Source organism: Laetiporus sulphureus, assembly GCF_001632365.1.
Source record: "Laetiporus sulphureus 93-53 unplaced genomic scaffold LAESUscaffold_43, whole genome shotgun sequence".
NCBI classification, from domain to species: domain Eukaryota; kingdom Fungi; phylum Basidiomycota; class Agaricomycetes; order Polyporales; family Laetiporaceae; genus Laetiporus; species Laetiporus sulphureus.
In genome coordinates, this window is record NW_024468552.1 from 146,768 (window position 1) to 172,127 (window position 25,360).

At 51.4% G+C, this 25,360-nt stretch overlaps 9 protein-coding genes and 2 non-coding genes across 11 annotated transcripts; 8 read left to right on the forward strand and 3 right to left on the reverse strand.

The window, feature by feature from the left end:
- The first annotated feature begins 382 nt into the window (after positions 1-382).
- Positions 383-2,686, forward strand: LAESUDRAFT_729564 (uncharacterized protein). The gene is made up of 15 exons (XM_040909659.1): positions 383-744; positions 806-898; positions 955-979; positions 1,034-1,115; positions 1,174-1,203; positions 1,271-1,282; positions 1,339-1,352; positions 1,405-1,513; positions 1,577-1,731; positions 1,782-1,839; positions 1,899-1,966; positions 2,027-2,037; positions 2,098-2,251; positions 2,315-2,350; positions 2,407-2,686. The coding sequence occupies exons 1-15, from the start codon at positions 728-730 to the stop codon at positions 2,494-2,496; spliced, it is 954 nt and encodes a 317-aa protein (XP_040760796.1). The 5' UTR covers positions 383-727; the 3' UTR covers positions 2,497-2,686.
- On the reverse strand, positions 2,635-5,098 carry LAESUDRAFT_705224 (uncharacterized protein). The gene is made up of 19 exons (XM_040906577.1): positions 4,853-5,098; positions 4,717-4,795; positions 4,638-4,651; positions 4,476-4,574; positions 4,405-4,414; positions 4,336-4,353; positions 4,257-4,282; positions 4,173-4,198; positions 4,083-4,117; positions 4,008-4,032; positions 3,942-3,953; positions 3,864-3,879; positions 3,772-3,811; positions 3,616-3,716; positions 3,499-3,558; positions 3,413-3,440; positions 3,297-3,354; positions 3,095-3,246; positions 2,635-3,030 (listed from the first exon to the last, which is right to left on the reverse strand). Exons 1-19 carry the CDS (start codon positions 4,933-4,935, stop codon positions 2,947-2,949), a joined length of 966 nt encoding a protein of 321 aa, XP_040760797.1. The 5' UTR covers positions 4,936-5,098; the 3' UTR covers positions 2,635-2,946.
- Positions 5,099-6,592: 1,494 nt separating this feature from the next.
- Positions 6,593-8,281, forward strand: LAESUDRAFT_729567 (3(2),5-bisphosphate nucleotidase HAL2). The gene is made up of 4 exons (XM_040909660.1): positions 6,593-6,784; positions 7,005-7,280; positions 7,336-7,802; positions 7,858-8,281. The coding sequence occupies exons 1-4, from the start codon at positions 6,649-6,651 to the stop codon at positions 8,062-8,064; spliced, it is 1,086 nt and encodes a 361-aa protein (XP_040760798.1). The 5' UTR covers positions 6,593-6,648; the 3' UTR covers positions 8,065-8,281.
- On the forward strand, positions 8,137-8,207 carry LAESUDRAFT_t72. The gene has a single exon. It is a non-coding gene; the product is annotated as a tRNA-Gly (tRNA).
- A 74-nt stretch (positions 8,282-8,355) lies between the features above and the next one.
- Positions 8,356-8,427, forward strand: LAESUDRAFT_t73. Its single transcript has one exon. It is a non-coding gene; the product is annotated as a tRNA-Glu (tRNA).
- Positions 8,428-8,557: 130 nt separating this feature from the next.
- LAESUDRAFT_814904 (uncharacterized protein) lies at positions 8,558-10,761 on the reverse strand (the record flags this gene model as incomplete). The annotated part of the gene is made up of 5 exons (XM_040914640.1): positions 10,587-10,761; positions 10,462-10,533; positions 10,343-10,412; positions 9,441-10,290; positions 8,558-9,388 (listed from the first exon to the last, which is right to left on the reverse strand). Exons 1-5 carry the CDS (start codon positions 10,627-10,629, stop codon positions 8,558-8,560), a joined length of 1,866 nt encoding a protein of 621 aa, XP_040760799.1. The 5' UTR covers positions 10,630-10,761.
- Positions 10,762-10,894: 133 nt separating this feature from the next.
- LAESUDRAFT_729568 (uncharacterized protein) lies at positions 10,895-16,422 on the forward strand. Its single transcript, XM_040909661.1, has 12 exons — positions 10,895-11,318; positions 11,370-11,549; positions 11,603-11,710; positions 11,765-12,002; positions 12,061-14,312; positions 14,392-14,708; positions 14,767-14,917; positions 14,966-15,119; positions 15,175-15,252; positions 15,304-15,453; positions 15,504-15,768; positions 15,828-16,422. Exons 1-12 carry the CDS (start codon positions 10,962-10,964, stop codon positions 16,039-16,041), a joined length of 4,464 nt encoding a protein of 1,487 aa, XP_040760800.1. The 5' UTR covers positions 10,895-10,961; the 3' UTR covers positions 16,042-16,422.
- A 153-nt stretch (positions 16,423-16,575) lies between these two features.
- On the reverse strand, positions 16,576-18,088 carry LAESUDRAFT_738423 (XPA-binding protein 1; the record flags this gene model as incomplete). The annotated part of the gene is made up of 7 exons (XM_040910891.1): positions 16,576-16,664; positions 16,723-16,925; positions 16,990-17,072; positions 17,138-17,357; positions 17,467-17,640; positions 17,695-17,799; positions 17,874-18,088. 7 exons carry the CDS (start codon positions 18,086-18,088, stop codon positions 16,576-16,578), a joined length of 1,089 nt encoding a protein of 362 aa, XP_040760801.1.
- Positions 18,089-18,612: 524 nt separating this feature from the next.
- On the forward strand, positions 18,613-21,089 carry LAESUDRAFT_729570 (uncharacterized protein; the record flags this gene model as incomplete). Its single annotated transcript, XM_040909662.1, has 7 exons — positions 18,613-18,664; positions 18,715-18,911; positions 18,966-19,901; positions 19,955-20,017; positions 20,096-20,405; positions 20,474-20,598; positions 20,651-21,089. The coding sequence occupies 7 exons, from the start codon at positions 18,613-18,615 to the stop codon at positions 20,849-20,851; spliced, it is 1,884 nt and encodes a 627-aa protein (XP_040760802.1). The 3' UTR covers positions 20,852-21,089.
- A 724-nt stretch (positions 21,090-21,813) lies between these two features.
- On the forward strand, positions 21,814-22,777 carry LAESUDRAFT_729575 (uncharacterized protein). Its single transcript, XM_040909663.1, has 4 exons — positions 21,814-22,118; positions 22,171-22,201; positions 22,341-22,694; positions 22,755-22,777. Exons 1-3 carry the CDS (start codon positions 21,958-21,960, stop codon positions 22,623-22,625), a joined length of 477 nt encoding a protein of 158 aa, XP_040760803.1. The 5' UTR covers positions 21,814-21,957; the 3' UTR covers positions 22,626-22,694; positions 22,755-22,777.
- A 579-nt stretch (positions 22,778-23,356) lies between these two features.
- Positions 23,357-25,215, forward strand: LAESUDRAFT_790790 (Pkinase-domain-containing protein; the record flags this gene model as incomplete). Its single annotated transcript, XM_040913924.1, has 8 exons — positions 23,357-23,402; positions 23,540-23,696; positions 23,804-23,930; positions 24,145-24,315; positions 24,415-24,581; positions 24,736-24,877; positions 24,938-24,974; positions 25,032-25,215. 8 exons carry the CDS (start codon positions 23,357-23,359, stop codon positions 25,076-25,078), a joined length of 894 nt encoding a protein of 297 aa, XP_040760804.1. The 3' UTR covers positions 25,079-25,215.
- Between the last annotated feature and the right edge of the window lie 145 nt (positions 25,216-25,360).

The following is a 25,360-nucleotide window of genomic DNA, read 5'->3' on the forward strand; positions in this document are numbered from 1 at the left end:
ACTCATGATGATGGCTTTTGGAACTCTGGAATAGACTTGCCTTTATTCATCCCGTAGCATTCTATCTCTATAACATCAAAAATCAAAATCCGAGTCATCCCATGGTCGGTGGAAGCTCCACATTTCCTTGTTCTGTGCCTGCGCCGAAATCATCTACTCCACACTCATGCTGGTGAGTGCGGCTTGTGAGCGGTACGGGTTCATTTTATCACTTGTCAGCACAGCACGGATCATGCGGCTTCTTCGGTGCTGCCTGGCCAGCGCTCCGTTTCGTTCGTGATGGGCTTGTGCATTTGCTTCCGCTTCCGCGCCCATGTCGATTGCGATTTAAACCACTGATCTTTCTCTGCGAAACCAGCTCGCCCCTATCAAAATGTCTTGAGAACAAGCGGCTCACTTATAGCTCATATACAAAGAGGAATAAAGTGAGAGTCTAAACAGCAGTAACAGGACTTTTTCTGCCAGTGAAGTATATCAATGGTATGCTTGGATGCCTTCGAGGCTAGAGTGCCTTCGGATGTGTCGCGTATCGAAACGTCCACTTCGAGCCAGAGCCACTTCGGATATCGACAAAGGGGAGACACGAGACTGTCGGATGTTGCGTCGGATACCTGGTTTTAGATGGAAGCGGCGGACTCGCGAGCACGACGAGATACCTATCTTCTGCGTCCACCATTAACGACTCCAGCGAATAGCGCTCCTGTGCGCCAGACTGTTAGACTGAAGGATGGATATTGGGCCTTAGTATGTTCAGATCTGCTGATGTCGTCGCCGTTATATTGAATATGATCGTGCTCTGTTACAGTTTTGGTGCCTTAACGTTTGGCATCTTATTCAACATCCTTTTATATGGTGCCGTCGTCCCTGCGTACTATCATTACGCTCTATCGCGTAGAAAGTAAGTGCTCACGGTTGATCTACTACTGGCGTGACGCCTGTTGACGAGCATAGTAGAGCGCAAACATGGCTACATTCTTACGTCAGTTGAATTCGCGTCACTCGTATTCAAATATAGCTGAATTGTCAACTGTAGGTTCTATTCTTGTTTATTGCCGACACAGCACACACAGCATTTGCCGCAGCCTATTTATACGACGCTCTCATAGTTCATTTTGGTATGTCAGCGTCGCCTCAAGGGGTTCGTAACGGACCATCCTCAAGCTCCTTTTATAGGTCGTATTACCTTGGAGCAATTGACATGGTGTAAGTCTGTCTCACTGCGTAGTGCAACAGATAACAATGATCTAACTGTAGTGCTGACGATGTTCAGTGTCCACAACAGGTAGGTTGTGCCTAATCAAGGTCATACATTTGCGCACTGAGCTTCTTTCTCTTTAGTTCCCCCGATAACGGTGCGTAGCCTCGCAGAACCATCCACTCATGCTCATCGTCTATCTGTGATAGGGTATCATTTCTTGTGCCGTACAGCTCTTTTTTACCTTCCGGGTGCGGAAATTAAGTGGTCAATTGTGGTTGGCGATCATGATCGCTGCCCTCGCGATTGTCTCCATGTGTGCGTATACCAGCCGCTGTTCCCAATTACCGGATTTTCTGACAACGTCTATTTGATGTCAAGTGTGCTCATTGGCTTGTGTCATTGCTCTTCGCTGGCCTGGCTATGGCCGCTATACCGATTTGCAGGGACCAGCAGTGAAGGTGCCTGCCGTGATCTGGCTCGCGACTGGTCTCGCGGCCGATTTTCTTATTACGTTCTCGCTTGTCTGGCATTTGGTGTGTGATTCGGAAAGGCTCTTTAGTATGCTTATTAAAGGTCGTGACAGAAACCTAAACGAACTGGTTTTCCCTCGACGGACTTGCTGATCAATCGCATAATTCGCCGTAAGCATGATCTATAATATTCCTTATCCCGTTTGTGTTCACGATTTGCTCAATAATAGTGACCATTGAGACCGGCTTGCTTACGACAAGCTGGGCCCTTACCGATCTCATACTGTACCTAGCATCTGTAAGAGAATTCTCTGACTGCAATGTACGAAACTCCTTGACTCAACACGGATTACTATAGAACACAGACACGTGCGTACATTGTCATGACAACTTTCGATTCCTAGTCATCTCATATGTCTGAGCCACCAGCCACCTCTTTTTTAACTTCTCTCTCGCAAAATTGTATACGATTCTGGTTATGTCCAGCCTGAATGCTCGAGATTCCTGGAAGCCTTCCTACGTAGAGGACACAGACCTCTCATGGAACGCACAGGCCGGCTACCCCGACACATTCATGTCCATGGTAAGCCGCCTTTGTTCCACGGTTCATAACAGCCCAGCTGAGCTAATCATTGCCGTTCGCTAGCAGAATACGGATGGTGCCAGGCTGGATACGACTATGGTGAATAAATCCACTTGCCGACCATCGATCATATGAAGTGATGCTGCCTTCCTCAGTGCGTTGGGCGTGACAGGAGTCAGACGCTACAGTCGACGTATACCACGGACAAGATTCAGTCGACAGATACTAGTAACGGCCAGCCGTGATTGTTGACGTGAGTGAATACGTGTTTTGGTCGAGCGAGCATGGAATATTCTTGGTTTCGGGATGCTTCGTGTCTCATGTTCAGTTTGCAGAATGACTGTGTAGCGGTGTTGGTATATTGATATGTGCATGTTGTCGAAGCACTGATAAATATGTGTTTACAATACATGCTGCACTATGATAATACACTTTGATGAAAGAGAACGAATGTCGGCAATGCTGATGGGGATACATATGTATAACTGCATATTGTTTGGGCATAGAAACCAATTCAATGATGGAGCGGATAGCAAAGGTCTGTGGTATGAACTCGACCGTCACATCCACTGGAGATGCCCTGATGGGTATAGTCACAGACGTGCTGTTGATGGGTGGAACCGCTACATCTGACGAAGGCCGAGATGCATTCTGTCCGCAAGTGTTACGTTGATGTATGCTGTTGAGACTGAGACTCAGTGAACGCTTTGAGACATTTCGGCGACCGAGATGCGAGGCATGTTCGATGTTGACATGAGTGGGTCGACAACAGTAGAGAACTATCAAATTCAGCAATCAGCTCGGCGCGCTCGATGATGATGGAGATCAGATCATGCATCACACCTGTGCAGAGGCAGGGTCCGCCTCGCAAGTGCCAGATGAAACGGAATAAGGAAGTTTGATGTTGTTGCAGTGTCTTTCTCCCGCCCGCGGAGATATGGGCTCAAGGATTGTTGTGCGCGCGTTGAGGTTGGCAAGGAGTGAGTTTACGTAGACTATAGATATCGTTGAGTTGATGGGCAGATGGATGAGACGCCCGACGTACATTTGCTGAGGACAAAGTAGAAAGCGAAATAAACGAACATGTGAGGAAGGACGGTGAACTGAGAGTTACGGTGCATCAGCACAGGCAGGCAGTAGTCAGATAGATTCTGCTATTACCGTGATGAGACACAAGAGTGCGCATACGCTGTTCCGCGATATCTCATATGAGCCTACACGATGATGACAGGACAACCGATCCGCACCTGGGGAACAAACCAGTATTGATGCTGTACAGCATGAGGACTGATATAACAGAGTCCGTTCTTTGAATGCGGCAGATTTTAGTCCAATCTTCCCCACCCGAAGACCCTACAACACACCTTCTGATACCAGTTCGCAAGCGCCGCAGCAGTAGACACTGAGACACGGTGATCGTGCCGTCTACGACCACTTCAAATGCAAATCCGACGTATAGGCTCCACTGAAAAGGTGCAGGGCATGAGCATGTTCCAATCAAGACAGGATGTCAGCCTAACCGAGAAGTGGTGGACATCTTGGTATGAAGCGCTTTGCAGGCTGTACGGCTGCATGAGCAAACTGATTATGCGTGCTCAGCAGTGTCACTTACCCCCTGATGGCGAAGTCTACGTGATTTGAAGATCAACATGGCAGACTCCGAATCTATAGCCCAAAAAGCAATACTTACAAAAACCATCGCCTATAGCGCAACCATCAGGACGATCATCGGATACAATTACAGAATCAGTCTTACCCGCAACATACAGAGATAATACACCCTGTGCTTCGATTCAATGAGGAGTCCACCCGTAGGCGAGAACTCACCCACGACGGAGAGCGGAAAGATAAGAGATCTTCCGCTGACTACACAATAAGAATCAGTCCTCCAGTGTGAATGGATTATAGAAAAACGACCGACGTTTCCATAAGCGGTGACTGAAAACTCTACGTAAAGTCTAGTCAACAATTAGGCGGACATCTCTAGCACTACGCCATGACTTACCCTCGCACAATGATATTGCTGACATTCTTCGCGATACGGCTCAGCGTCGGCATCGACTAAATTGTGATCAGACACTGACCGACACCATTATCATTGCCTAATTCGCATATTAAAACTTGCATTGTGCTCCAAGTTCGACGCGACTTACCATGATACTCCTAGAAGGGATAGAACCGATATGTGTTAATTGCAAGATCGGAGTTCGAGGATGAATCTTACCAGACTGGCCTCTCAACTATGAAAGGATCGGCATAGTTTGTTACCATGTAGAAGTACATCGAGTACGTAATGAGCGAAACGTGTAAGCTGTCAAAGATCCTTCCGCGGCACGACAGGTTAGTGCGATCGAGACGAAGATGGGAAGCAAGCAGCGGTAAGCACCATAAGACGAAGACCTGGGTCCAGAACAGAATCAGTTATCGATGCTACCAATCGAGAATCGAGATCGCCATTCGCTCACTAGATATTTGAGCAGTGGCGGGTCCGTGTGGTGCCACTTGAAGTAGAGGTAAGTCTGCAGGCTTGTAATGCCGTACAAGCTATCCAACTTCTCTTTTAAACCGTGATATCATTGCAAAGTTGCACATAAGACCCACATGGCAGTCACAAAGTGCCCGAGGAACGCCGCTCCCAGCGTGCTGTTGAACTCGACATGTACAGCAAGCGGCGCATCCTCCATCGAGACGGAGATGAGATGCAGGACAGCGATTTGTCCAGCTTGGCGGAACGTTGAGGCTTAAGCTAGAGGGAAGCTCTCGGTATATATCGCGGTGCTTGTTTGGCGACTTGTGGGGAATGGTCCGCGATCAGATCTGACGCTTGTGCGGCGGTTGACAATTTAGCCATCTATGCAACGTTGCATGCCGAGTTTGAATGAGATCCATGTGGACGGAGACATGCTCTGGGAGATTATAGCCGGCGGCAGGGATCCGTGCACGGTTTTACGTACAGTACACAGCCCGCAGGAATGCACCAGCTGATTGTGCGGCCAAGAGCTCACAGCAACCGCGGCGCGGCGTGGCCGTCACTGTCATCGGGCATGCGGCACACACTACCTTGAATTCACATTGTCATCGAAGACACATCATTCCGCACTGCAACCTTGCGGTCAGACGAAGATTATGATTGAATCATGTCCTGACCAAGCAGGAGCCACCCGCCTTTGCGAACTAACTAGCTCTGTCCAGTCGCAACATGATCCTGATGCTATAAATACGTACGTGTGCACATGGTCGCTCGGGTACCTTCATAGCATGTCCACTTTTCATGCATTCGCCAAGTGGATCACCGCGATGCGCACGGCTTCACAGGTGAACGTTTATGGTTCAAAGGAACGAAGGAGGTCGGCTGTTACTGCTTAATGTCATCGCGCATGTGCAGAGGTACATGCCCGGAACCCGAGTGCCCTTGATGGATGAATGTGATCGTTGCCCGACGAAACGGAAGTATAGGTACCTCGATTTCCTGTCAAGTTTCCAAGGGACCTGTTGGAGACGCGGTTTCATATAGTTTAGCCTGTGCACGCCAGCAACGTTGGAATTTTGGGCGTCAAATCCAGGCTACATTCCCGACATGAGAGGATCAAACAGCGGGAATGCAAGGAACTTATTGAGGCTGACCGTATCTGAGATGGTACAACCCGGCTCGGTGATGAGTACGCAACTGGTGATTACCCGAGACAACAGACAACAGAACACTGTTGCAAATTTGAAAGGGGTGATGGTACATGCAAAATACCGAACTGCATCTCGGGCACAAGGCAGGCAAAAACCAGCACACAGTTTTGGCTGAGTCCTGTACGGCAATTTGCCTTCCAAAGATCGAGCGGATATCGAGGATGGCCTGAGGTAAACTTTTTCCCCACGCGGGAGTCTCAATCCTCGTTAGACAGAAAGAAACCGGTGGTGGCAAGCTAAGTTCTTTGCCCAGGCCCCAGGCCCGTGGCATGAGAGTAAATAGATCTAGTAATCGGGCATAGCCACAGCTAGCTAGAATAGGAGGGGTACCGGAGTCAATATTGTGAGCCTTCAATGCCGTTTCAGACATACCGTTGACAGATTGAGGAAGGAATGACACGGCGCCTTCAGGACGTCTCGTTTCTGACAAGTCTCAGCGGGTGATTGCAGACTTCATGATAAGACTCTATGGCGACTGGCAGATCCATGATACGGTAGCAAGACAATTCAAGATGTCTTCAAGTTCGAATTGAGTTCGAAAGCAGCGGTAGTGTCTGAGCTTATGAGCGCCCACTGATATGTACACGTGATCGCGACTGATGAGCGCTTCGCAATCGCGTTAGAATGAGGAGGATATCATTCAGTCGAACGCTTGAGATGCTCGCCTTGACAACTTCGCGAGCAGCGCCGGTAAAGGCATCATACACACCTTTATCATGTCTCTCACCTACTCGACTGAGAGGCAGGTCGCCATTGCCGCCGTGAGGAGAGCCTGTGCGCTCACTTCTTCTGTTTTCAACAAGCTCGTTCGGAACGAGACGTTGACGAAGGATGACAAGAGCCCTGTCACTGGTGAGTTTATGAGCTATCTTACACCGTGCATCTCATTGGAAGTTTCTTATACGGAGAGATGAAGTTTGGATTGGATGCTCATTTGTTGGCTGGCAGTCGCGAGCTGAGGCGCTCATCGCCGTCCAGCCAGTTTCATGAAGTTTGCATTAAACGTTGTTCTTACATCTATTTTACGTATCGAGTCTCAGGAACATCTGTCGCTTACATATCATTTCATCAGTCGGTGACTTCTCTGCCCAAGCTGTCGTCAACATCATCCTCGGGCGCACATTCCCCAAAGACCCTATCGTCGGTGAAGAAGACTCTGCCGACTTACGCGGAGATTCCAGCGCATCGCTGCGAGAGCGTGTGGTCGAACTTGCGAATGAGGCGTTAACTGCACCTCTGCAAACGGGAGAGAAGGAGCAGTGGGGCCTGGGCCCCTCCAACGCCCGAACAGCGGAAGAGCTCATGGATGCCGTCGATCGCGGTAACTACCCTGGCGGGCGCACAGGACGTAAGACATCTTCCGGCTCCTGCATATACCTACTCGAGCTCACATGCATGATTAGGCATGTGGACGCTGGACCCCATCGACGGCACGAAGGGATTCCTGCGCGGAGAGCAGTACGCAGTCTGCCTCGCGCTCCTCGTCGACGCACGTGTCCAACTCGGCGTCATCGGGTGCCCCAACCTCCCCGTCGACCCCGCCAACCCTTCCGGCGCACGAGGCTGTATCTTCGTCGCCGAGCGCGGGCACGGCGCGTATCAAATCCCGGTGTCAGCGTCGGAGGCGGCCGCAGGGGCGGAGCGGCGCCTGGTGATCCCGTCGTTCGCGCCCGACCAGCTGAGCTTGCTCGAGAGCGTGGAGAAGGCGCACTCGAAGCTGTCGTTCAACGAGCGCGTGGCGCATCTGCTTGGCGTGACCCGCCCGCCGACCCGCATGGACAGCCAGGCGAAGTACTGTGCGCTCGTGAGGGGCGAGGGTGGGGTGTACCTCCGGATGCCCACTGGCACAGGGTACAAGGAGAAAATTTGGGTAAGCCTTTGTTGATGAGCCCTGTGTGATTGGAAACCATACTCACTGCCATCAGGATCATGCTCCTGGGTCGGTCCTTGTCGAAGAGGCGGGCGGTGTGATTACAGACTCACGCGGAGAGCCGCTGGACTTCGGTTTGGGGAGAACCCTTGGAGAAAACTATGGAGTTGTCGCAGCCGGAAGGGACGTGCACTCCAGGGTCATCGAGGCGGTGAAGCGTGCCAAGGAGGAAGAGGCGAAAGGGGATGCTCAGGGACAGTAATTAAATCTGGATGCGCTATTGAGCTTCCGAGTTTCTGACTATCCATTTATAATTCTCCGCCACAAGGCGATCGCGTGTGTGGTGTAATGGTAACATAGGGTCTTCCCATGGCCCTGCCTCGGGTTCGATTCCCGGCGCACGCATGCCATGTTCCAAATGATCCCTTTTCTCATCTGCGTATTATAGGGGGAAAAAACACTGATCTTCTTTATGTAGTGCGATAGATTCTTTGACAAAATTGTGTCAAGAATATATTGCGGCTAAATATAATTCAGAGTAAATTTTGTGTTGTCCGATATGGTGTAACGGCTAACATTGCCGCCTTTCACGCGGCAGCTCGGGGTTCGATTCCCCGTATCGGAGTGCAGTTTTTTGCTGTTGTTGTCGACCTCGATATACAGTAATGGGCCTCGCAGCAATCTCATCCACTCAGACAGAAATAAGAGCACGTTACTTGGGAATGCAATATGCAGTATATACATTAAATGTCTGTTCACCCGAATCCTAATACAAGTCCAACTAAATCACGCCATCCACGACGAACAGTTATCCTGACGCCGCCTCCGTATTCGTCTGCAAGCCATTCAAGAAATCGAGCATCCAATCCACTGAATGGTGCTAGCTCGAACGACGCAACGTCTTTGGGAGTCAGTACGACAACATCCGGGGGGCCTTCGTGACGTGACTGCGTGCGGCGCTGAGGGAGGAGCTCTGCCAGCCGCTCGAGCATCATCACCGTGTTTGCATGGAACGTCTGGAGGAGCGCGAGAGTCGTCAGCACCTGGCGTGTGCGTCGCGCGCTCCTTCCGGCTTCCACGTGGGTAATCATGGCGAAATCCTTCCTGGGCGAGGTAGATGTGGACAAGGAACTGGAACCGGCATGTGGTTGGCCATCAGTCTTGGCGCTGCCGCTCGTCCAAGTCCAGATCGACATCCCGCTAGAACGCGCGAGCCCGCGCAGCGTGCGCCCCGAAGAGCTTGTCGCGTCAGGTGAAGGCCGTCCTTCGATGCCCACCCCAACGTTCCGCACATACGGGTTCGCGTTCTTGCGCAGGGTGAGGTCGTCCTCGCCCTCTAGGCGTATGCTGCCCCAGTTCTCAGGGCGAGCAGCGGAGGGCGTACAGGATGGAGAGGGGCCACTGCGCCACGAGCCCATCCAGAGCCCGGCGCACATGACGCAGACGTCCTCGTAAACTCTCCAGATATCTGTCCATGAGCTAGTACTGGAACGAATCTTGCTGTCTGTGTTTGTTGATAATGGTTCACAGCAGACATCGTGGTGTTCTCCTGCATCTAGTTGCAGTAGCCGGTCGATTTCGGTCCACTAAAATCGTACTGTGAGGAGACGAACAACGCAAGAGAAATAATGAACCTACGAGTTTTGCATCACTCCAGGTGAACCGTACTACTGACAGCCGATGTGTAGGTCCACGTCCATGGACTTGCTCTGTCGGCTTGCTCACATAGAAGGTCGGGCGGGTATTGGGCGTCGATGTTCGGAGATCAACCAAGAGGTCATAACACTGCGGCTTCTCGAGGAATATGGCGTCCGTTGTGCATGCGATCCACCCGCGACCTGACTTGCTCTCCTCATCAAGTTTGGGTAGATCACTCAGGGTGACCATCCCGAGCACTCTGATCCCTTCTCTTGACTTGCCCTTCGCTCTCCGTGTTGGTGTCTCCTCCCCAATCGTTGTCAGGCCTTCTACCCCAGTAGCCTGGAATTGGTAACACATGTCTGCGGCAACCTGACATAAAATGCACGCAGCCTCGACGGGGGGAAGGGTATATATAAGGATCCGCCGCCGTCCGAGGACATGCTTATACAGGGTGAGAGATGACGGACCGAGGATGCGCAGGAGATGAGGTAGGTGTATGGTCGGGTCCGTATCGAGGGCGCTATCTTCGCTGTCCAGCTCGGCATCCCAGCCTCTCCAACTACCTGTGCCACCGAGATCGGCACGACGTACCTTGCGCTCTTCGAAGAACTGCCGCGCAGGTTCCCAGTCATCGTCCACAGGCACAAGAATGTCTCGATCTCCGAGTGAGGAGTGAATAGACTGGAAGAGCTCCTTCAGAGCTGGGACATGTAGCCAGGGTCGTGGTCGTGCAGACTTGGCAAGGAGGATACCGAGAGAGGAGAGACGAAATCCGCGATGACCTGCTTCTGTCGTGTGTTGACGGTGAAAGACACAGACACCCGGGTGGTCGCCCTTGGTGAAGTACCTAGATCGTCATAATAAAAACTGTACAGAGGAGAGCGTCCAAATATGCCCACACTACGTCTCGTTCCATCAAGTGTAAGCCACTGGGGAGGCAGCTGAACTCGACATGCTGCAGATCGAGGTCTGAGGATGGTCAATGCATGCCGATCTAGAGCAAAGTAGATCCTCGTACCTTCGCTTGCCTTCAACGACCAGTCAAGAACGTTACCTTGAGTCGGATGAAATGCGGCATGGAATATCGCGACTAGAATGCTCTGTAAACGACCTGTGTCAACTGAAGCACAGCATCAGACGCACCTACATCCTGGGGCACCTTTCCCTTCGATTCCAGCGGCTGCATGATGGCCCTTGCACAACGCCACTCGCCGGTGCAACGAGGTATGCAACGAGTGAAGGAATGCTATAATCCGAAACAATGAGAACGCCGCAGTCAATCGTTCGTGAGGAGTAAGTAGGTGGACACTAACGAGCCGTTACCTGGGCGGCTGTGATTTCCATCTATGCTATCGCTTATAAATAATATTACGTAATTACAACGATATCGAAAATTTCCCACATAAGCCTAGCCGATCGCGTGTCTTGTGGCCACAATCGTCCGTCCTTCGTTCACCTTGCTCCCGGACTACAACGCGAACACGCGTTTGTCGTTCCCGGAGACATTTGATGCTCACCATGACGGACAACGCGTTAGCCAATGGACGCCTTCCCCGCGCGAACGGCACAGGAGGCCAAGGCCGCATTCCGTTCAAGAGCAAGAAGCGGATCGCCACCGCTGGACACGGTAGCGACGCAGAACGCGGGGAGCGTAGTGGCCACCGTAGGAGATCCAGCGGAAGGAGTAGAAGCAACGGATCGGCATCACCGCACTTAGTCGTTCCGGAAGCTCACCATGACGGCGGTGCAAGCGGCACCGAAGACGATCGCAGCGCAGAAGAGGACGCTGGCGCGGAGGAGAGTGATCACCTCGATGCTGATGCAGATATGGTGGATTCTGATTCGCACGAGAAACGCGAACGGGGTTGGCGAGAGGTGCGTATGTAGACTGGTCATGAGATGTAGGCCAACTTACGCCCTTTGTAGCTCGTGAAAGCACGCGAAGACGAGCGGAAGAAAGCCATTGCTGAAGGGAAGATGGACGATCCGAAAGTTCCGAAGCGATTGGAAGAAGCCATCACAATGGTTGGGACATGCCAGGACATGTGCCCAAGGTTCGAGCGATACCGACGTGAGAGGGAGAATAACCTGGACAAGTGGGAGGTGGTACGTGCCTTCTACATCATGCCTTTCATCTTCCGGTCACTCCTTTTATATAGTTACCGGGGACAAAACGAGTCGACCACGGACGAGCAGTCAAGATCTATGAGCGTGCGGCAGGAGACAAGACGCTGCCTTCAGATCTGCGGCCGCCTGCAGTTCTCAAGGTATGTATATGATCAGCATTTGGATCAGATAAGTATCTAATGGAGAATTCGCAGAAAACGCTTGATTACTTATTTCACGATCTTATTGAGAGGGGCGGATTCTCCCAGACATACGAATTCATTCGTGACCGTTCCCGCGCAGTCCGCAACGACTTCACGATGCAACATGAACGCGGTGCCATTGCCATCGAATGCCACGACCGCTGTGCCCGCTTCCATATTCTAGCTATTCATCTAGAACGAGACAATCCAGCTTTCTCTCTGCAGATGGAGGAGCAACAGCTGGCAAACAGTATGTCACGTTCTGTCCCTCCATTGTTTTTAGCCCTGTTTTCACGGATGATTTACAGCACTTCAAAGCCTGAAAGAGTTCTATGAAGACCAGCGTGGTAAATATCAAGCACCAACAGAGCTTGAGATGCGCGTATATGGTCGTCTGCTCCACATCCGCAACCAAGTGGAACGAGGCGAGGTCATTCCTGAGGAGATTACATCCAATCCGATCTTCCAGTACACGACGGACTTCCGCAAACGCGTACAGGCCGTGAGCGTGCCAATCACGAAGACCTCACCTCTGGTGGCTGACAGTGAAGCGATGAAGATCTTCGCGAAGCTCGACGCAGTGCTCACACAGCAGGGCAATACCGTGATGATATACCTTGTTGCTTGTATATTAGAGCGGCACTTCGGTCCAATGGCCATCCTCAACATCGAAGGGTTGCGCGGCGACCTTACCATCCCGGAAATTATTGACGGTGTCTCTAGGCCAGCGAGGGTGCGAGCTGCACCTGGACTGTCTGTGTCTAGTCCTAGCGCTTCAGTGTCTAACGCACAGGCCATTTCCTCCGAATCGTTTACATCGAACACGCCTGCATTCGGTGCTTACACTGGAGATACCTTGAAACCCATTGCTAGTACCTCTAAAGTCAACCCCTCGGGGTCTATGCGCTTCGCGTCCGCCGAAGACGCTCGTGCATGGTCTAGATCTGCTGTTATTCCCAGCTGGTCGGAGAGTCCTGCACAGAATATCCCTTCCTCTGATACTGGCGGCGTGTCGATGCCCATCAGCACACCGACGCCGGCCAAGTCTGCATTCAGCAATATCTTATCGACGTCAAATGCATTCAATGCCACTAGTTCAGTCACACCCCCGGCGACATCTGCCCCGGCCAAGTCTGCCTTTGCTACTTTGGCATCTACGCCAAACGCATTCGGGATTTCCTTTGCAACGTCATCTTCAGGCTCGGTGATTAGCAATGACACGCCTAAGTCAGCCTTTGCACCTCCTGCAGTTCCCCCGCCATTACAACCTTCCGTCGCTATTTCCTCCTCTCAATCAGCACCGTCAACGTTGAGTGGCTCAATCGTTACGACGACCGCTGAGTACTCCTTGCAACCCAGCCGATCGGCAGTCTTCCAAAGCACATCTGCGACCGCGACTACAGCCATTACTGCGACACCTGCTGCCGCGGTTACCGAGCCGAAGTCCTTGAATCCTGCCGCACCGTCCTTCCAGCATACAAGGGCTTTACCATATCCTGTCAAAGCGACGCCGCCCCCATCGAGCGCACCGTCACCGCCCGTTTTCCCCTCTGCCTCTATCGAGACTACTCCCGCACGATCGGGGCCGGCCGTTCCACCATATCCTTTTAAATTTCCACAACCGTCGGCCTATGCTGCACCCTCTGGTGTATTCTCTACATCAGCATCTTTCATACCCCCGCCAGCCTGGTCCACGCCCACTCAAGAAACTCAGGCAGAAGGCTCTGTCACACCACGAATAGTCGAGAGGCGGCAAACATTGTGGGACATTCCCAGTTCCGTATCGCCTCAATCACGAGTGGAGACTCCTGCTGAACCCATCTCGACTCCTGCAGAACGGCCACTGACCGTCCAACGTCCAGAATTGACTCCTTTGGCGCCGCCAATGTTAGAGAAGATCCAGCCCGTGGCACTTCCTCCTACACCAACATCGCGATGGTTTGACTCCGGCTCGCAAAGACCTTCCTTTCTTCAAGGCAGGAAGAAGTCACTCCAAAGTTTTCCTACACTCCAGATGCCTGGGACTCCGTCGTCTGCAGAGATATTGAGCCCACTTCAACTCAATACTCCTGTAACGTCGAAATCATTTTTCTCAGTGACTGCTGAAAGTTCAACATCTCAAGAGCCGAGCACTCCGTCGACATCGCGTGTCCGAGCGACATACCTTGAAGGAACTGTTGGGGAATCTCAGATGAACGGGGAAGTTCGGCCTAGCCCAATCAGCAAGGCTGCAGGAGAAGAGCTCAAACAGAAGGCATCCTTGTTTCGATGTAGACTGCTGAAGAGGTCACTTAGACGTTGGAAAGAAAAGGCAAATGATCGTCTCGAAGCTATGGGTGCCTTTGAGAGGAGCGAAATCTACAAGGCGAAGCTTCATCGAGAACGCTTATCCAGCAGTTACAGCACAGGTTCCATCGCAAGTAGATCAAATCACGAGCCAAACAAAAGGAGAAGGGTATCTTCTATAGAACCCGGCCGATCTAGACGTCCTACCGGGCGTATAGAGGGAATACATCTCTGGCCTTTCACGGATAAAGACCTGGCGAAACGATTCAAAGAGGTGCAGCATTCATCCTCGTCGCTTGGCGACCTTTTTGAAAGAAACATAGTTCTCATTATGCTTTGTCCGTTGTCATCAGACTCAAGAAGAACATGAGCGTCGATGGGCCCGAGGATCTTTCTTGCGGTCCATTCGCCAGCATGTGACGGTCTCGTCGCCGGGAGGTCAGCCTTCATCCGAATGGCGTTTGTGGTTATCTATGAATCCAGTGCACGATGGAACTGCGATTTGGCTGGAGCATAAATTTGACGTTCCTGCCTCGGGCACGTGGGACTCGGAGAAAACCTTCTCCATACCCGCGATACCCAACGCACATCGCTCGATATCACGCGGATCCCCTGGTCTCATTGTCTTTGAATGCACGCCTCTCAATGACCTACAAGATGATCTCGAAAAGTTAGTGCGATCCGCCTATCATCAGCAATCACGATGTATGACGTATGAACCTGTTTAGAAAATACCGCGTACTGGATGATTGTTCACGTCTACGTGATATTATCAAGAATCTTCCTGCTGCGGAACACTTACGATTCACTCCAACTCTGGTGGTTCTGCAATGGTCAGCGGAGAAGGAGAATGAGGCTGCTCAGGACTTCGTTAATATGGTGCGTTGTGTGTCTTGCGTAAAAGATGATCGCTTAGACCCTGTGCAGGCCAAGAAGAAAGTTAATCAGGGTGTTCTACGGGATGTTTCCACCTTCATGATACCGTCGACAACAACAGATTTGGACAGCAAGTTCCAAGAGTACCTAGGGACTGTGCAGTTCGATCTGAATGATCGGCACTCGGTGACTATCGGATGGAGAGGTGCGCATCGTCAGCTCAACGAAGGTTCTGCTCGAGCGTTGACAAGGCCACCTAGATTTGGTCAATAATTTCACTGTTCCGTATGCAGCTGCTGTCGCGGATTGGCTGGAGTCATGTTGGGTCAACCAGAAGTGTGAGCTGATATCATCATCCACTCCTTGTGTCATCGCTGAATGTTTCGCAGTGGATGGAGCTCGTTATGGCGAAGTCGTGAGGATCGTCAAGGAGCTTCAGGAGGAAGTCGCGCGTTCCATTTTGAAGGTGGTCGGTCGTGCCTCAGATAACATGGCACCTGCGTCGACAGATTTCGATTCGGCCGCTGCGCTCGGCAAAGGTGCGTAAATTGCCTTCATCATGACAGCATTGTCTGAAGTCGTCTGGAAGATCAAATGCTAGGACCTTTCCTCGACCAGGTTATGGAAGAACCCGTGAATATCGCGGAGCATACAGCTGGGATACATTCAACTTCCCGCTTCTTGCTACCCAAGGCTCGGCTGGAAGATGCTGTCGAACAGCTAGAGTCGATCCTTGAATGTCGCCGCGAGAGCCTGTTTGCAGTTTTGGCCCCTCCTCCGCCGGCCCCTTCTCCGCCGGTTCGTCAGCCCTCGCCCGGGAAACGGGCGGCAGAAGAAGACGATATCAGCGAACGGTCAGTACCCAGTCTCTGCTGTTGACTTGAAGTTATCAGTTCTGATACTGTTTGCTCAGATTGATGGCATCTATATCGCGCAAAAGGATGAGAGCGGACAGTTTTCCCGGCATTGACGAGAGTGTTTCTGCTGAGAATGCTGCGTTCCTGTCATCACCATCACCAGCATCGACGTCTTCTGTGGGTGGTTCGGAAAAACCACGTGTCACTGCTGCTATGCTCCGCTCTCTCGCTCGGGATGTATTGAAAACACATGGAGGCAAACGGACGTGAAAGCGGATTTAAAGATGTTAACTAACTAACACCTCTTCGTTGCTCAGAAGAGGCGATTTCACTGTTCACTCTATCTTGCTCCCGGGACTATACGTTCTGTTCAATCATCATCTGCTGTAACATCTCGCAATCATCGCATTTCAATTCCGTCTGTTTTGTTCGTTGTCTGTTAATGTAGTAGTCGTGTTGGAAGTTATAGGATCAGAGGCTCGAGTTCAACTTCTGTGAGATGCACTGCTCGTTAAGGCGGCTGCTCAGTGGCACATCGCATCCGCACGATGCTCGCTCTGTATGTTCAAATGCATCCCTTCGCCTCACTTGCTTTGAGATTTCTGAAACATAGCACGCGTTGTCGATGTTGCATATACTATATATATAACGCTACAATATTTTGAACCATACAGATCGCATATGGAGAGCGACAAGATTTGTTCGAGCACAAGTTCGAGCAAACGTCTTCTATGAAAAATACAAGTCCGAGCTCAGAAGACAGGAAGTGCGTCGCTGTACCGGATCCGCATCTCTAGCATATCTTCAGCCAGGTCGTGGCCAGTTGACTCCCTCATCATCCCCCCGCCGCATCCTTGTGACGTCGATGTACTGCCCTGGCCAATGCTCCTCACCTTAGACGTACCACTCAGCTTCTAATGTATGAAAAGTACCGCACGGACCAACACTCACTGCGGTCAATGATGTTCATCTCCGTGTCGTCTTCTTCCTCTTCCTCCTCGTTCCGTTCCCATCGATCAAATGCCGCCGCATTCGGGTTGCGTGCACGGTCTACTGTGAGGTCCTTCATGAGTCTATTCATGGAGTCGTCTTTGGTGGCTTGCAGCGTCTGCTCGCGGGCCGCTTTCGCGCGTTCCAGTTCCGGGAGGTATTCGCTGTGGATGATGACGAGCCGTAAGATACAGTGTAACCCGATAGAGCTGATCACTATGAACTCACTTCTCGTATTCTGTTCGAGATGCTTTCACAGCGTCGAAGAACTCCTTTATACCTGCACCTGTCATGCTTGAGACGCCCACGGCCTGTCCACCAGAAGCAGACCGCTGTGAGGTGTTGATTGCGAAGGCAGAGAGGAAAAAGTTCGTACGGTCAAGTGTTTGTAAAATTCGTCGAGCACCAGGCTCATGCTATTCATGAGGCTGTTCATGTATGTCGGCTCGCCCTCTGCGTCCGTCGTCCCCCGATGTGTGGCAAGAGCCTCTTGAAAGGCTTCGAAATCGTGCATCCATTCGACGGCAAAGTCATGCGGCTGGACATCTGTTTTGTTGAAGACCAGGATGAAGGGCAACTTTGTTTTGTAAAGGATGCTGAAAACAGAATCAGTATACAGCATGTAGCGTTGGTAGTTGACGTCAAAACAATCATGCACAGTGAAGGTGTGCACAATAGATGCGACCTGCTGGAGTTTGGACGTACCTGCACGCATATAGCATATTTGACATGAAAGTAGCAGGAGCAGTGGTCCGTGGTGTGTCGATTATGTATGCAACGACCGTCGGTAAAGAAGAGGCCACTGCATCTGTGATGATCGCACCCGAGGCAGACCAGGTGAAAATCTCTATTTGACCCGGAGTATCGAGGATCACATAGCTGAGCGGTGCGAGGGTTAGCGGGACTCAAAAGAAATCAAATTCAAACACGCACTCGACGTCCTCTGCACGCTTCTCTACAAGACCCAGCACCTGGTCAAATTTCGTGGTGAAGAGATTGAGGGCGGTCAAAATCCCTCCGTTCGGACCGAGGTTGTATCTTCATTTCAAGACACAACCGGCAGACAAAATTCAGGCATAACGACTGACGAGCGAGGTGGAATAGCCACACACTGCTTCATCACCTCGTGGTAGTCGATAGTATCCCGTATATCAATATTTGCTTCGAACGGGATATTCGTTACTGCAGGGTCCAGGTTGAGGATGTACGGTGGCGAAGGAGGTTCCAGTGAGTGTAAATACGAGTTGATCCTTTGGACAAACGTAGTTTTTCCTGCGCCAGCCATGCCAATCGTCATAATAACTACAGGCTTTTTCTTCTCCGGCATAGTAGAAGAGCTAGCGGCAGTGTTTTCGGCGGTGGCCATTTTGTGGAAGTCGATGCTGAGGAGAAAGTGCTGAAGCGCCCAAGATTTAAACGAGCGATATATGTACAGACACTTCAGCGTCTCTGCTGTCGCGGCAGTCCATCATCTCCCCCGGCACACCCATCACCTTTATCCTCAATTTCGACATTGCACAATCATCTCATACTTATTAGCACACATCCTGCTAGCTTTTATATAGCCATCGCTGTGAATCGCAGGAAAGGACCTTCCGTAGGTTGATGAGCATATTTGACAGCTTCACGGTGGGTATTTCATGATTTGCGACCGGCGCGTTGACGTCCACTGTTGAATTCGGCTCGCCTTGCAAAGGAAACGCGAGAGTCTACACGCGTTTTGATCTCGTGCCGCAGGCAGCGAGTCACGACCACAGTAGTCTGGGAACGGAAAGGGGCGATTGAGCGCCTCGTTGCACTTATCACCCTCAGCCAAACCAGCTCTGCTAACAATCATTCGTTCATTCGCAGATGGACCCCCCAAGCCCTTTGGTGCGCCCTTTCGCAGCGAGAGACGTTTCTGGTAAGCTGGCGTGTATTGAATTCGCATCGATGTTCAACGGTGATGGACAGGCATCACTCTCCACGTCCAGAGTGGAGGGGATAACTCACCCGAAGCACTGACGTTTCACAAGTCTATCACTCGGGTGGTTACTATCGGACGCAGGTCGCGCGAGTCTCTTCCAGTGATTGAGCGGGATCGCGCTCGATTCCGCTGTCCGGTCATCAGCCGCAGTCATGCCAAGATTACGTTCACAGAGTATGGCAATGTACGTGTTCGCCAGCTCACATAGAGCAAAGCCATTGACAACGATTTCTTGAAGGCATACATCATGGACTTGCACTCGCACCACGGCACCCACATACTCAGACCTGGAGAGAGCGTCTCGAGGCCGATCGAGGCGGAAGCGCCGACCGTCCTTGCGGACGGGGACATCATCACGTTTGGGAAGAGCGTCGGCCACGGCCCCACGCTCGTGCGGCCGGTGAGCGTGCGTGTGCAGCTCCTGTTCGGCACCAATACCGTATTCAACCCGTCGATGCCGCACAATATCTCGTCCTCGGTTTCTGAGAAGGCTTCTCCGACAGAATCCTCGGGCCGCTATGGCGTGTACATATTGTCCGACTCTTCATCATCGGTCTCGGGCAGTGAGTCGCCAGACGTCGAGGAGGTCTCGTCTTCGCAGCCCAATGACGCCGCCCAGAAGGCACCCGGAATGCTGGAGACGCTGCGGCTACTGCCCCTGTTCCCGCTCCGCCTGTCCTGCTCCTCCGACTCCAGATCCAGATCGTCGTCTCCGGTGCGGGTGATTGCAACGCCTCAGATAGAGGAGCCAGCAGAGGACGAATGCTCGGACATGTCACAGTCGTCCGAGTCTGAATTGGACGAGGGAGCGGACGCCCCGCGCGAGTCGAGCATGATTGGCGAATGGCCTCGGTCTCTCAGCCCGCCAAACTCTCCAATGCGCGAGTATAATCTGCAGCTTTCTGTGGATGAACATGCAAGTGAAGAAAGCGACAGTGTCAAGGATGACTTTCCTCCCTTCGAGCCTTTGCCCTTCGGAATCCTCCCTGATTCTTACGATCACGATGTTCATATCGTCGATATGGGCATGCCGCCGCGTGAAAATGAGGAATCGGAAGCGAACGTTGAGCTGAACGAAAATATGTTTCCCGAACCGGAACCGTTGAGGTCGGTGTTCACGCGGTCGCCGACTCCTGCAGTACGGAAATCTGTTCTTCGGACCCCGTCTCCGGAGGTATGGTGTTCTTATGTTCACCCCGTGCCGGAATAGCCCACTAAGTGTAATAGGCTGCTTCACCTCAACCGGACAAGTCGTTGACTGAGCTGGACAACAGAATCAGTGAAGTCTGTGTTAGTACCCGCATCTCATTTGCTCACGATGGTGTTCTTGCTTGTCATACGTCCTCTCAGATGCTGACTGCTCAGCAGGACGATATAGCGTGGTTGCGCATGCTGCGCCGAGAGGATGAAGAGCGTTTTGAAAAGCATGTACAAGAGACTAAGCAGCGACTCGTGCAGCTGGGGACGCAGATGGAGGACATTTCTGCACTCGTCGATGACAACGTTGTTCAGCGCGAAACACTTGAGTCGAATATGTCGGAACGCATGAAAAACATTCAAGAAAGTGTCTTGCGCCTGCAAGAGAAGTTCAATGCGATAGAGGAAGAGCGCGAGAAGACCAAAGCCGCAGATGCCGAGAAGGCCGCGGACCTGAGCTCCATCAAAGATATATTTGCAGGTTCGTGTGACCGTATTCGTCGTGCATATAATATGATGAACGCATGCTCTATCCTGCTTTGTCACCAGACATGAAGAGGATGCATGAGACAAGCGAGCGGCGCATGGTCGAGCAATTCGAGGCTATACGGGCCATGCGCAGGCAAGCAAAGGCCGATGTTGCTCACGCCCTGGCCCAGGTGTCTGCTATCTCGGTTTGTCCTTACCAGTCTGTCTTTGGATGTGCATCTCCTCATTTTTTTGCAGACTGCGAACTCGCTCAAACGCAAGCGCGCGGCTGACGACGAAGATGGTGCAGAGGAAGGGGGTGCCATGATGGGTACCCGTCGCTGGTCCCGCCCTCTCAAGCGCAAACGTGCGATGCAATATGTAGGCGTGATCGCGAAGATGACGACTGCCGCGGCCCTTGGCGCCGCCACCGCCTGGACGGCCCTTGCGTTCGCTTGAAGTCTGGTCATCAGACATGGACATGATTCCTGCGAGGAGACGAGAGTGTACGATAAACGCGAAGCAAGCAGTCCTCTTGTGTCTTTCGTCTAGACTTTACGGCTACGAATTAGGCCGTTGTACAGGTGCACTCGTTGCATCGAGATTGGATTTCCGTTGTATCATTCCACACGTACACGCTCTTTGTTTGTCGCTTACTACGTACACATTCATTGAATCGATTACTTTTCAAGCTGTCACACTTGCCCCGGCTTGTAAGACTCCTGAGCTGTACCTAGTCAGCTAAGTGTCCATACAATCTTGTCCGGTCTCCCACGCCACAGGCGCGTTCCATATCAGCCACACTGATTCAGGCGCCATCATCATCCAGCCGGCTCAACACGTACGCTCAGCATTCCTTTCCGGCGTCCCGCGAGTTCGACCATGCAAGTCAAGTAGCGCCAAATGGAACGTTGCTCAAAGCCAAAGAGGATTGTCGAATTGAAGGCAACGTACCGAGCGGAAGTAAGTCTGTTCGTCAGCAAATGTGATCTGGCAGATGTAACCATGTAATCTCTATTGCAGATGAAGCCAAGTTTCCCAACAAACTCCTAAACGTGTGTTCAGCTTTCACGTATAATGCTACTTCTCGGATGTTGAACGCTGATGTCCAGTTAGGAATTTGGCTGTGTATGTGAGCTCGTAGCTCAATCTGACCATCAGCAATCCTACTTCTGACAATTCGGAGTTGCTCGCTGTTCCGGTTCCGAACAGATATCCTGTCATACCGATCATAGGGAAGTCTCGGCGGCGTGAAAAATCGTCCTGACTGAAAATACAGCTGAACAAGCTGGACGCACGCGAGTCATTCATGAATGTAGGAGGCTCAGGAATGCGGCCGAGTATAGGCGCAATCCCCGCACTAACAACCATCTTATAGTCTAATTGCTTTTGAGGACTGCGCGAGAACCCAAAAGCCAGAAGATACACCGCAGGTTACTGGTTCATAGAATATACGGGAGCGAGCGGGGCGGAAGACCGCCCATGGTTGCTCAATTAGCCTGCCGTTGACTGCCAGTCGGTATTTGGGAGGCACATCTGAATGATGTTCCCGCACTATTCCTGTTATGCTGCTTCTCCGCACGCTGGACACACCCGATCAGTGCGCCCAGCGCCAGGTGGTTAGACCACGCCACGACATCCCCTTGGGGAACCGTGTTGGCGTGGTCTACGATCTACGTTCGTTTCATTGGAGAAGGCATCCACACAGCGCCGGAGGAATGTATAAGTGAGACTATTCACCAGATGACGCTGTCTGCTACGACTGATCATCCGACTAGGTGCCGAGGTTGCAAGCGGGGTGGTCGTGCGGTTAGTCGGTCATTGATATCAACGCGTTTCATGACTACCGCTCAGCGATGTTGGCGGGACGAAACTGATGCTTACGTCTACCCTTGGTGAACGGAAGTCTTGCCTAAATTAACATGCTAAGCAGAAACGTCCATTCTAGCAGGACACATTCTTGGGCATAGAACCGCTCGGCCCAGCACGCACCGCTACTGCACCAGAACGTTCACATACGGTCCAGGTACACATTCAGGCGCCTTGCAAATTCGCTCGGGATCTATCAAATTCTACGGTCGGGCACCCCCGTCTCCGACGTCGTGCAACTGTTGTCAAGTGGCGTAACACCACCGCCCATGCGGGCTTTGCGGCAATGCCTATCTTCACTAATCGCACACTCAGCATGCTTGTTCCAGGCCATCAAGGGCATGAGAGCGAACGCAGGCCATGATTCTCACCGCACCAATCAATCATCAAAAAAACGCAGTAACGCCACGACACTGATACCCGGCTACGCAAAGTGAGTAATAGGCACCTTATTGTGTGTCATATCCGTAACTTATGTATAATGTACATGTAGACCTTCCCATGTTGCGGTGGAGCGCACACTGCCATCAGCTATCCGCAATATCACGAGGAGACACCCGCTCTCTTGATGCACTTATCTTGTTGATATCAGGCTACGCCATCGTGATCCAATTACAAATATATGGTACAAAGGGGCTAACCAACAACGCTCATATTTTCGGCTGGCCTAAACCTGATCACTCGTTTTGTACATTAGCTGTTGTAGGCTCTTTAGCAACGCTAAGAACCCGCGTACCTCGTATGGATTACAATGGAATGAAATCTCTTTGTGTGGAATGACAACGTCCGAAGTTTGTGATGTGGCCGTAAGTTTGCTATTGTTCTTCGAGTCGAGATGAATGGGAGTGGCACTGTGCTGTACAAGCCGTCCAGTTGCCTGTTCTAGCTGCTTATGTAATCATTCGTGTTGCAGACTAGAAGTGCACCAGCGCCCGCTTCTTTCAGTCTCTACCTCCTCCTTCCCCTCCAACCACCGTCTTTACGTCCTTTTCCTTTCGATACGCTCGCTAGGACCAACCCTCGCCTCAAGAGCTGGTAGGCTTGCTTGTCATGGATCGGTAAGATAAAGAACCTCTCGGTGTGGCGGCTGGTTGGATGCTTAATGTCATCGTTTGCAGCTATAAGAAGCTGGAGAAGGTTGGTGAGTAGTGTCAAGCTCCTCCAGCTCGAGCTGCTCTTAAGCATCCGTTGCGTTTCGGTCACGAACAGGGGAGGGTAAGTGCTCATGTCTTGAATTCATAAAACCTCCTATTCACGATCGTCCGCGGCCACCGTTAGGCACCTATGGCGTTGTCTACAAGGCGGAAGATGTGACGACAAACCAGCTCGTGGCATTGAAAAAGATAAGACTTGAGGCGGAAGATGAGGGTGTTCCGAGCACAGCGATCCGTGAGATAAGCCTTCTGAAGGAGCTGAAGGATGATAACGTTGTTAGGTATGTTCATCGTACGTTTACAACTTTCTGTCTTACACACCTTCATTCGATGGTGTTATATATTTTCATTGTCAAGATTGCTGCATGGCTGATGGCTCACTTCTTAGACTTCTCGATATCGTCCATGTTGACACGAAACTCTTTCTGGTGTTTGAGTTTCTGGATGTTGACTTGAAGAGATACCTAGAACAGGGGAACAAGATGGGCAATCCCATCACTCCGGACATTGTCAAGGTGCGTCCATGACTCTTTTCTAGACAATCGTGCGACATTGCACAAGAATCCTGCGCGATACAACGCGCGAACGTAGTGTAATTCGCGTCGTAACGCGCCTGAATGGGAAACGGGGGAAAGGATGTTAAAGTGGCGAATCGGTCACGTGACCTCGTGTTCCTCCGCGCATTGTGTCATCTATTGTGTCTCGTTGTAACTGACATTGATATCCTAGAAATTCACTTATCAACTGTCGTCCGGTCTTTTATACTGTCATTCGCACCGCATTCTTCACCGCGATCTCAAGCCACAAAATCTTTTGATCGACAAATATGACAACTTGAAACTCGCTGACTTCGGTCTTGCCAGGGCGTTTGGGATCCCGATGAGGACATACACTCACGAGGTGCGCTTTTCTCGTTGTGACGTTTGCTTGGATGCAAAATCGTCGACTTTGTCGCGTCTGCTTTAACGTATATTCGAATGTTTACGCAAATCATGCCAGGTCGTCACGTTGTGGTACCGCGCTCCGGAGGTCCTTCTTGGCTCTCGTCATTACTCGACGGCAATCGATATGTGGTCGGTAGGCTGCATATTTGCGGAGATGGTCATGAGGGGTCACCCGCTGTTCCCCGGTGACTCAGAGATCGACCAAATCTTCAAGATATTCAGGTCAGTACGTCTTTTGTGTCTCTTTGACATATCGTGGCTTCAGATTCCGCGCGAAGATACGTTGCGAGCAATGTTTGTCCTGGATACCTTCTTTCATATGTTGTTTGTAAGCTGAGTCCATCTGACTAATTAATCTTCACATTATGCCTTACAGGGTCCTCGGCACACCGACCGACGAGGTGTGGCCCGGAGTTCGGCAGTTGCCTGACTATAAGTCGACATTCCCTAACTGGGTGCCTCAAGACCTGGCTGACCATGTTCCGATGTTGGACGATGACGGGATCGAACTGCTCAAGGTGGGCAGTCGCCCAACGGCTTGCACTGCTATATCGTCACACTTACTTCTCTTATTGCAGATGATGCTGATATATGATACAAGCAAGCGCATCTCAGGTATGTTTCCCGCCTTCGATCTCGCTTGCCATGATGATCCACACCACATCTTGCCAGCTAAACGCGCCATCATTCACCCGTACTTCGCCGACTTTAAGCTTTGAAGATCGTTTCGGACTCACTCCATCATAGTTCATTCGCCCTTCATCTTCGTTCTGCATGTCCATTTCCACAATTTCACACCTTCAATCACGCATTCCATTGTCACGCCAATACATACAATGTCCAATACAGTAAACCCGCGTATACTCTTCTGACACTGTCTTTGCATCTCATTCCGTTCGTCTATAGCAGCCTGGCATGTCATACCGTTGCCTTCGGTCATGTCTCTATATCAACATCAAAGATTGTTATGCTTGTTGTACGCTGGGTTCGCCTTCATACAG

Excerpts from the sequence above, each read along its gene's own strand:
- LAESUDRAFT_729564 (XM_040909659.1), top strand. Across the intron at positions 1,116-1,173 it reads CGCTCTCATAGTTCATTTTG|GTCGTATTACCTTGGAGCAA; the intron begins GTATGTCAGCGT and ends CTCCTTTTATAG. Across the intron at positions 1,732-1,781 it reads TCTCGCTTGTCTGGCATTTG|AAACCTAAACGAACTGGTTT; the intron begins GTGTGTGATTCG and ends AGGTCGTGACAG.
- LAESUDRAFT_705224 (XM_040906577.1), bottom strand. The coding sequence starts at position 4,935 with ATGGAGGATGCGCCGCTTGCTGTACATGTCGAGTTCAACAGCACGCTG. Across the intron at positions 4,033-4,082 it reads TTATCTTTCCGCTCTCCGTC|GGTGTATTATCTCTGTATGT; the intron begins GTGGGTGAGTTC and ends ATCGAAGCACAG. Across the intron at positions 3,031-3,094 it reads CGGACCCTGCCTCTGCACAG|TTCTCTACTGTTGTCGACCC; the intron begins GTGTGATGCATG and ends TGAATTTGATAG.
- LAESUDRAFT_729567 (XM_040909660.1), top strand. The coding sequence starts at position 6,649 with ATGTCTCTCACCTACTCGACTGAGAGGCAGGTCGCCATTGCCGCCGTG. Across the intron at positions 6,785-7,004 it reads TGACAAGAGCCCTGTCACTG|TCGGTGACTTCTCTGCCCAA; the intron begins GTGAGTTTATGA and ends TCATTTCATCAG. Across the intron at positions 7,281-7,335 it reads CCCTGGCGGGCGCACAGGAC|GCATGTGGACGCTGGACCCC; the intron begins GTAAGACATCTT and ends ATGCATGATTAG.
- LAESUDRAFT_729568 (XM_040909661.1), top strand. The coding sequence starts at position 10,962 with ATGACGGACAACGCGTTAGCCAATGGACGCCTTCCCCGCGCGAACGGC. Across the intron at positions 11,550-11,602 it reads ACCTGGACAAGTGGGAGGTG|TTACCGGGGACAAAACGAGT; the intron begins GTACGTGCCTTC and ends CCTTTTATATAG. Across the intron at positions 14,709-14,766 it reads CTACAAGATGATCTCGAAAA|AAAATACCGCGTACTGGATG; the intron begins GTTAGTGCGATC and ends GAACCTGTTTAG.
- LAESUDRAFT_729575 (XM_040909663.1), top strand. The coding sequence starts at position 21,958 with ATGCTGCTTCTCCGCACGCTGGACACACCCGATCAGTGCGCCCAGCGC. Across the intron at positions 22,119-22,170 it reads AGCGCCGGAGGAATGTATAA|GTGCCGAGGTTGCAAGCGGG; the intron begins GTGAGACTATTC and ends TCATCCGACTAG. Across the intron at positions 22,202-22,340 it reads GCAAGCGGGGTGGTCGTGCG|CAGGACACATTCTTGGGCAT; the intron begins GTTAGTCGGTCA and ends CGTCCATTCTAG.